Below are 9990 nucleotides of genomic sequence, written 5' to 3' on the forward strand. Positions count from 1 at the left end.
CCCGTCCCCCCAAACCGCCCATTCCTAAATGTATTTTAAGTCAAATTTCCAAGTACATTGGAATAGGTACATGTAGTTTTTATCTAGTCTAACATTAGTGCAAGAAAGGGGTGAAGTCTTTTCAATGTAAAAAAAGGCTGTGAGTGCACCAAGGAAATTAAAGTTACTGTGATCCAGAATCGGTGTTCTAATAGGGGTTGGTTCTATCATTTCAAAGTGAGGGCAATTTCACATACTACAAAAGGGCAAGTAGGAATTGTCCTTGAGTTGTAAGGCTAAGTAACCCAAGGACTATGTATTTCAGTATTGCTTAACAAAGCTGAAGGGTTGCAAACAAGAAAAATCCAACTTTATTAGAATCCTGGATTTAGGGCTTTTCTTTTCGATGAAACACACCTAACTACAAAGTATTAATTTCATGTTAGATATACAGGCTTTAGAAGATAATAATTGTCGATCCCTACCATTTATTAAATGTGCATTGTCTCCCAGGCACCACATTATAACACTGATCCTCAGATTAAGTCTATAAACCAGTGCTTTTATGATCTACTACCTTGCAAATGTAAAGATGCCGGCACAGAAAATGAAATTAATTTGTTCAAGTTTACCACGCTGGTAGGAGACTGATGTAGGATTTCAACCAAAGGTAAACTGACTTTGGATAGACGCTGTTAAACACTAGCTTGTCTCTGTTACAGGGCAAGCTTATAAATTCATCCTGGTTGTGTTGGAAGTGTTAAGTGACGCTTGATCTCCAGGAAATTGCAGCCTGTCCTGGCTGAGTTACTGACACGTTTGTTTTCTGCCTCTAGGGCCCTGGGGACGCTGTGCGGGCGACTGCGGGCCGGGCGGCGTCCAGAGCCGCGCGGTGTGGTGCTTCCACGTGGACGGGTGGACCAGCCACCCGGCCAGCTGCGAGGATGGCGGCAAACCGGCGGCGGAGCGGAGCTGTTTCCGCGTGTGCGACTGGCACGGCGCCCTCTACCGGTGGGAGGTGTCGGCCTGGCAGCGCTGCGCGCTCGCCCCGTTGGCGCCCGGGGAGGCCCGGCCTCGGCCCCAGGCCTGCGTGACGGCGCAGCACGGCCTCCAGCACCGCGCGGCGCGCTGCGTACACGCGCTCAACGGCACCCAGGCCGCCGGCGACATCTGCCAACACTTTGCCCCTCGGCCCCCCACGGAACAAGCCTGCCTCATCCCGTGCCCCCGAGACTGTGTGGTGTCCGAGTTCTCCACCTGGTCCCCGTGTCCCGCGGGCTGCGGCAAGCACCTGCAGCACAGGACGCGCGTGGCCATGGCACCCGCGCTCTATGGAGGCCTGCCGTGTCCAAACCTTACGGAGGCTCGCACCTGCGAAGCACCTGCCTCCTGTCCCCGAGGGGAGGAGGAGCACACCTTCAGGCTCAAGGTGGGCCCCTGGAGTCGATGCAGGTTACCTCATTGGAAAGACCTGAACCTCAGCGGAAGAACGGCCCTGGATTTTAGCTCCGACTCAAAAGAGCGAGCCCCTTTCAGACACAAGTCCCATCCGCACCCCACACCCTGGGACCTAGAGACTGGCCACCAGACCCGACAGGTGTGGTGCACACGGAGTGACGGCAGGAATGCCGTGCTCAGGTAGGAGGCCTCCACTCTCCATCGCCTTCATCCATTTTACATTATCTCTCTACCTAACAATTGCATGATAGTCTGTTGTTCAGGGAGGTTACGTCCAGTGGGAACTGGCCAATAGCTCACTTCCCAGCGGGTTTTTAAAGGCAGTAGATCACATGGGAGTAGATCATCCATCCTTCTCCCATGGAGTAGCTGGTGGATTTGAACCTCATGCCTTTAAGATTGCAGCATAGCTTCTTATCACTAGGTCATTAAAGATGCCCCATATCTTATCAAGATATATACAGTTTAGAAGAGAGGGGGGAAAAGCACCCCCAAACCAAAACGAGTCTTTCGTTATAATTGTTGTTGTTGTTATGTGCTGTCGAGTCGCTTGCGACTCATAGCGACCCTATGTACAACAGCCCTAAACTCCGCTCTGTCCTGTGCCAATCGCACTGTCTCTGACACTCCCATCCCAATTATCCCAGTCACTGAATCAATCCACCTCATAGAGGGCCTTCCTCTCCTGCACTGTCCCTCCACCCTCCCAAGCATGATGTCCCTCTCCAAGGACCGGTCTCTCCTCACAACATGTCCAAAGTATGTTAGACGGAGCCTCAGAATCCTTGCCTCCAAGGAGCCACCCGGTTTAACCCTTTCCAGGACAAATCTGTTTTCCTAGCAGTCCATGGTATTCTCAATACTCTTCTCCAGCACCACAGCTCAAAGGCATCAATTCTCCTTCTATCCTCCTGAATAGATAAACTAAAAGCTTCACCCTTATTTTTTAAACCCTGAAAGGTCCCTCAGACTGCTAAATTAAAAACAAACGAAAAACCAGCCAGAACTGAGAGTATACAGCAAATGAGTATTTAGTATTTTGCCTCAGTGAAAGTAGGGGGAGGCTTTCAATGCAGCCTCAGTCTTCCAATGAGCAGAGGGGAAGATTGAGTATTTATTATTGTGGCCGTGGATTGCTGGGCAGGGGACATGTCTTGGTTATTGTGGTTCAGCAGTTGTGTCCTGGAATTTTTCCCTCCGAGACATAAGCATCTTCAGGTCTCCTGTAGAGATCTCGGCTTCCTTCTTAAGTCTGATAAGCTTTCCTGTCAGGAGGAAGGGGCCACATCTGGCTGGCTTGCTTGTCTCGGAGGGAGGAGGAGCATAGTGTAAGTCCGATGAAATGGAGTTGCTTCTGTTCAGCCACACAATCCCCTCAATTCCATCTTTATAATGAAAAAAAATCAAATTCACTCTGATATGTGGCATGGATATTATGTAAATATATGTCTTTTTTTAAAGTTAAAAATTTTATTTAAAAGTTGTATTTTTTAACTGTGGTACAGCTGGAAGTTACTTGCCATCAAGTCAGAAGCAACTCCTAACTGACCTGCCAGCGGGTTTTTGGAAACTATAAATCACTTGGGAAGAGATTGCCTATCCTCCTGTGCAGCAGCTGGTGGGTTTGAGCCACTTGCATTTGGGCTGGTAGTGCAGCACCTTACCTACCAGGCCACTTCTACTGTGGTGGTGGGGATGCTTGTTGTGTGCCATCCAGTCAGAATAGACCCATAGCTGACTCTCCAGTGGGTTTTCACAAGCAGTAGTTTGTATTGGAGGAGAATGCTCACAATCTCCTGCAGAGCAGCTAGTGGATTTGAACCCTGTGCCTTTGGGATTGCAGCACAGCTTCTTAACATTTCTTCTTGTTGTGTGCTGTCCAGTTGGAACCGATCCATAGCTGACCCTCCAACGTGTTTTCAGAGTCAGTTAATTGTAAGGGAGGAAATTCCTCATCTGTCTCCTGTGGAGAAGCTGATGAATTCGATCGGCCTGGTTTTGGGAATGCAGTTCAGCTTCCTACCACTAGGCCACCAGAGCGTCCTTGTTGTTGTTATGCACTTGTTGAGTTGCCTACGACTCAGACTCATAAGACCGTATGTACAGAAGCTCTGAACCCTGCTCTATCCTGAGCCAATCTCATTGTCTCTGACAGACCCAGACCCATTTCTCTAATCACTGGGTCAATCCATCTCATTGTGGGTCTTCCTTTCCTGTGCTGTCCCTCCACCCTTCCAAGCATGATGTCCCTCTCCATGGACTGGTTCCTCCAGGCCACATGCCCAAAGTATGTGAGATGCAGTTTTAACATCATTGCCTCTGAGGAGAAACATGGTTTCACCCTCTCCGGGACTAACCTATTGGTTCTGGCAGTCCACGATATGTTCAACACTCTTTGCAGCTCTGATGCACAGCAAGTAAGTGCAAAGGCCATAACATGTATCAGGTACACCTTAGTCTCCAGACTTACTTCTTAGCTCTTCAGTACTCTAGGGCAGTCCCTGAGAGCAGACTTTTCCAATGCAAGTTTGTTTTTGTGTTTTGTTTTGTTTTGTTTACTGACCAAGAATGTACCAAGAGTGTTGATTGTGGAACCAAACAAGCTGAAATAGCTAACAATTTCATTCTCTTCTCCATCTATCTGTCTGCCAATTAAAGCTGCTAATGGGCCCAGCGGTTAAAATCTTTGGTTTTTTTTTTAATTTTTTTAATTTTATTATTTTTGTGTGCATGTACTGTCAAATCAGATCTGACTGGTACTGGAGGAGATTGCCCCTCCTTCCCCAGCAGAGCATCTGGTGGATTCGAACCGTGCACCTCTGGGATTGTAGTTGCAGCTTCTTGCCATTAGGCCACCAGAGCTCCCCTAAAATCTTTGTTTTCTTGATGTTGAGCTTTGAACCATGACTACAGTCCTTGAGCATCTGCAGCAAGCACTTCAGGTCCTCCTCAGTTTCAGCAGGCAAGGTTGTGCCATCTGCATATCATAGGTTGTTGATGAGTCTTCCTCCATTCCTGATGCCACATTGCTCCTCAGAAAGTCCAGGCTCCTGAATGATCTGATCTGCATATAGATTGAAAAACAATGGACATAAGGTGCATCCTTGATGCACATCTTTCCCGATCCTGAACCATGCAGTGTTCCCTTGCTCTGTTCTGATGACTGCCTCCTGTTCCAAGTATAGGTTTCTTATGAGCATAATTATGTGTTCTGGGATTCCCATTCTTTTCAAGGTTAGCCACAGTTTGTTGTGACCCATACAGTCAAATGTTTTTGTATAGTGAAAGTATAGTGAATGAAACACAGACAAATCCTCTGGTAGCTTTGCTTTCAGCCAAGATCCATGTAGCATTCTCTGATGTCTCTTGTACCACAGCTTCTCCTAAACCCAGTCTGCAGATCTGGCAGTTTTCTGCCGATGCAGAAAACCCTGATTCCAGTCGTATTTTTTATAATCTTCAGCAGGATCTTGCTTACAAGTGATATTAGTGATTATTTTTGTTGTTGTTATGTGCCGTTGAGTCACCTGCAACTCATAGCAGCCCTATGTACAACAGCTCTTTCTATCCCAATCATCCCTATCCTGTCCCAATCTCACCATCTCCAACCCACCCACCCCCATTACCCCAGTCACTGAATCAGTCCATCTCATTGAGGGTTTTCCTCTCCTGTGCTGTCCCTTTACCCTCCCAAGCATGATGTCCCTCTCCAAGGACTAGTCCCTCCTTACAACATGTCCAAAGTATGTCAGACGAAGCTTCAGAATCCTTGCCTCCAAGGAGCAGCCCAGCTTCACCCTCTCCAGAACAAACCAGTTTGTTTTCCCAAAAGTCCATGGTATATTCAATACTCTTCTCCAGCATCACAGCTGAAAGGCATCAATTCTCCTTCTATCTCCCTAGTCATTGTCCAACTCTCTGATTCAAGTTATTGCAAAGACCATGGCATATATCAGGCACACCTTAGTTTCCAGACTGACATCCTTGCACTTCAGCACTTTAGAGAGAGGTCTCTAACCACAGACTTTCCCATCGCAGTATGTCTTTTCATTTCCTGGATGCTGGCGCCAAGAGTGTTGAATGTGGAGCCAAGCAAACCAAATCTATGAACAATCTCAATCTCTTCACCATCCACTATGATGTTGCCAATCGGCCCAGTGGTGAGAATCTTTGTTTTCTTGATATTGAGTCTCAATTCATAGTGAAGACTGCAGTCCCTGACCTTCCACAGTAAGTGCTTCAGGTCCTCCTCAGTTTCAGCAAGCAGGGTTATGTCATCTGCATAATGCAGATTGTTGATGATTCTTCCTCCAATTCTGAGGCCACAGTTCTCCTCATAGAGCCCCGCCTCCCAGATAACCTGTTCTGCATAAAGATTGAAAAGGTATGGAGATAGGATATAGACCTGGCATACACCCTTCCCAATTTTGAACCATGTATTGTTTCTTTGCTCTGTTCTGATGACTGCCTCCTTGTCCAAGTATAGATTTCACATTAGCACAATCAAGTATTTATTCTCTGATTCCCATTCTTCTCAGAGTTAGCCACAGTTTGTTACAATCCACACAGTCAAATGCCTTTGTACAATGAAACAAAGATGGACATTCTTTGGTACTCCTTGCTTTTAGCCAAGATCCATCTAACATTAGCTACAATATCCCTAGTACTACGGCCCCGTCTAAACCTAGCCTGCACTTCTGGTAGTTTTCTGTTGATGTGCTGCTCCAGTCATTTTTGGGTAATAGTAAGCAAAATCTTGCTTGCATGTGATACTAATGATATTGTTCAATAATTTCCACACTCTGTGGGATCGCCTTTCTTTGGAATGGAAACAAATATAGATCTCTTCCAGTCAGTTGGCCAAGTGATTGTTCTCCAGATTTCTTGGCATAATTTGGTGAGCACATTTAGGGCAGCATCTGTTAGTTGGAATATGTTAATTGGTATACCATCAATTCCCGGGGCCTTATTCTTAGCCAATTCTTTCAAAGCAGACTGAACTTCTTCCCTCATCACCATAGGCTCTTGCTCATATGTTGTTTCATTAAATTCTTCTGTGTCTGCCAATTCCTTTTGGCATAATGACTCTGTATACTCTTTCCATCTTCTTTTAATACTTGCAGGATCACTCAATATTCTGCCCAAAGCATTCTTAAGTATTGCAGCTCGAGGTTTGAATTTCCTCTTCAGTTCCTTGAGCTTGAAAAATGCTGAGCGGGTTCGGCTTCTTTGATTTTCTCACTCCAGCTCGTTGTACATTTCATTATAATACTTTACTTTGTCTTGTTGTGCAGCCTTTTGAAATCTTCTGTTCAGCTCCTTAATGTCTTGATTTCTTCATTCTGCTTTGGCTTCTCAGAGTTCCAGTGCAATATTCAAAGTCTCTTCTCAAAACCATTTTGGTCTTTTCTTTCTCCTCCATATTTGCAATGACCTTTTGCATTCTGATAATTTTCACACCCTGTCAGATAACCTTTTTTGGGAATGGGAAATATACAGATCTTTTTCCAGTCAGTTTGGCCAGGTAGTTGCCCTCCAGATGTCTTAGCATAACCTGGTGAATATATCAAGGGCAAAAATTTAATTTACAAGTGGCTTTGCATTGCCTTGAAGAAACCATTAACTTACATTAACAATAACTAGAAATATGTACCTGTAGTGGAAAAGCAGTAATGGAGGTCCTGTAAAAACCGTGCCTCTCTGGTGGATAGAATCCACTGATGGCTGTGCAGGAGGAAGATGGGTAATCTCCTCTCATGTAGGTTTCAGCGTCCAAAACTCAGCTAAGGGTTAGCTGTAGGCCAGTTCTGACTTGATGGAACTGAATGGGTTTGGAATTCAAACTTATTTGTGGTGTTTAGTTTTAACTTAGTGCTAAGCAACTTCATAGAATCGCATAGAGACTGTTGAAGTTTGTTTTGCCTGGTTTTTGTTTTTTATTTTGTTTTGACCAGAAACTCTTAAATAGAATCATTGATCTCTAACCAAGTTGCTTTGACTTGTTGTTGTGTGCCATCGAGTTGATTGCCATTCATAGCAACCCTATGCATAATAGCTCTGAACCTGCTGTATCTTAAGCCAATCTCACTTTCCAAGGACTGATCTCTCCTGGTAACATGCCCAAAGAATGTGAGATAAAGGATCAAAATTTTTGCCTTCAAAGAGCAGCTTAGTTTCATTCTCTCCAGGACAGACCTGTTTGTTCTCTTGACAGTCCTGGGTATGTTCAGTACTCTTTTCCAGCACTACAACTCAAAGGCATTTCTTCTGTCCTCCTTAGTCACTGTCCAGCTGTCTGATGTACAGTATCAATTGCAAAGAACATGGCTTGTATCAAACACACCTTAGTCTCTAGGCTGACACTGTTACTCTTCAGCAGCCTTGAGAAGTTCCTGATGGTAGATTTTCCCAAGGCAATTCGTCTTTTGATTTCCTGACTCTTGATTGTGGAACTGAGAAAGCTGAAGTTGTTAACAATCTCAGTCTCTTCTCCATCTATCATGGTACTGCCACTTGACACAGTGGTGAGCATCTTTGTCTTCTTGATGTTGAACTTAAATCTATATTGGAGACTGCAGTCCTTGACCTTCTGTAGCAAGCACTTCATGTCCTCCTCACTTTGGGCAAGCAAAGTTGTGTCATCATATTCCGTAGGTTGTTGATGAGTCTTCCTTTGATCCTAATGCCACATTCCTCCTCATAAAGCCCATCCTCCTGAAGGATTTGCTTAACATATATTGAAAAGGTTTTGTGACAGGATGTGTCTCAGATGCAGTTCTTTCTTGATTTTGAACCATACGGTGTTTCCTTGCTCTTTTCTGACTACTGCTTCCTGATCCAAGTATAGGTTTTGTAAGAGCACAATCAGCTGCTCTGGGATTCCCATTTTCCTCAAGGTTAGCCACAATTTGTTGTGATCCACACAGTCAGGTGCCTTTGTATAATCAATGAAACACAGTTAAATTAAAGATTCACCTGATTCTCTCTGCTTTTAGCCAAGGTCTATCTGACATAGTCTTTGATGTCCCTAGTGCCATAGTCTCTTCTAAACCCAGTTTGTATTTCTGCTATTTCTTTATTGATCTACTGTTCCAGTCATTTAAATTAAGATATATTTTTCTCCATAATTGTTACCAGTAGCTGTTTCCTCTAGAGACACAGATAACTTGTAGAGCTCAAAAACTACTTTCGTGTTCACAGACAAAGGATCACAATGCCCTGTTCCCCACACTCTCCTCCTCATTTTACTTTAGAGATGAATATATATCTATGTCGTTGCTGCTTCATTCTTTCTTATGCTTGCCAAGTTTATTAAAGAGTGATTTGAGACTTTTCCCTGTTCATCTCTATGAAGTCCATCAGATTATGTAGTTGATTTCTGTAATTATTACTCCAACATTCATGTGGAATTCTGTAAAAACAATGTTTCCTTAATATTTCAGTCTATACTCCTACATTGAGCATTATGTTGTATACTTTTCTTTCTTGACTTTTGGATAGCATATTGAACTAAAGCATCTCTGTTAATGTACAATCTGAGAAATTTAGTCTTTAAAGTATTGGTAATTGTCTCATGGGATGATTAACTTACTAGAAAAACATGGTTAAGTGGCACATGTTTGTATTTCAGCCTTTGAAGGACACAAGCAAAAGACAGAAACTGCTATGCATGTGTTGACAATATTATGTCCTTCATACGCAACTTGGTGAAGAAAATATGGTGACATAGTCTACTAGGCTTAGCTTTTGCTAAAATAGCTCAAATACATCTATTAAAAGGAGTCTATCTTTATTTCCTTAGTATCAGCTCCAGCTTGATCCTTGCTGAAAGTTATTTTCTCAGTCTAGTACACCACAGAACTTTAATTAATGTCCTTCCCAGCTTCCCTATTGATTACCATAACTTTTGATAGTGACCTCCAGCCATTTTCCCATCACGGTTGTGTTGGCAATGTGATAGCTGCTTGTGTTAACTCTGGGTGACACTCTGTTCTCTCATCATTAATTTGCCTGTTGGGTTAAAGAGACCTTCCCCTGCCCCCACCTAATTATCTCATAGCATCCCATTTTTCTCTATTTTCACATGACACTTTAATATGTTGCTGCTACTGTTGTTGTTCTTATATACCAAGTCAGAACTGACGAATAGCTGACCCTCCAGCAGGCTTTCAGAGGCTGTAATTAGCAAGTGAGATGATTGTCATCTTTCTCCCATGGAACACCTGGTGGATTCAAACCATGGGCCTTTGGGTTGGTAGCACAGTTCCCTCCCACTAGATAACCAGAGTTCCCTACATTTTAATATGTTGCTGTTGTTGTTGTTAGATGTCTTTGAGTCAATTACAACTTACAGTAACCTGTGAACAAGAGATCTGAATCCTGCCCTATCTTGTGCCTTCTTTACCATCTCTATCTAATACAATTGAACCCATTGTGACAGTCATTTCTCTGTACTTCTCTGTTAATATTGTTGTTGTTATGTGCCGTCGAGTCGCTTGCGACTCATAGCGACCCTATGTACAATAGCCCTAAACTCTGCTCTGTCTTGTGCCA

General features: G+C 44.0%; 1 protein-coding gene across 1 annotated transcript in view; it reads left to right on the plus strand.

Moving 5' to 3' along the window:
• The window catches only part of THSD7B (thrombospondin, type I, domain containing 7B), a 1033118-nt gene that overhangs the window by 12190 nt on the left and 1010938 nt on the right, over positions 1–9990 (plus strand). Inside the window, exon 2 of the mRNA XM_006894459.1 lies at positions 816–1617. Within this exon, the coding sequence (XP_006894521.1) occupies positions 816–1617 (802 nt within the window). The remainder of the gene's footprint in view (positions 1–815; positions 1618–9990) is intronic.

This window comes from Elephantulus edwardii, unplaced genomic scaffold (genome assembly GCF_000299155.1).
Source record: "Elephantulus edwardii isolate Elephantulus edwardi_28Jun2011 unplaced genomic scaffold, EleEdw1.0 scaffold00143, whole genome shotgun sequence".
Lineage (NCBI taxonomy): Eukaryota > Metazoa > Chordata > Mammalia > Macroscelidea > Macroscelididae > Elephantulus > Elephantulus edwardii.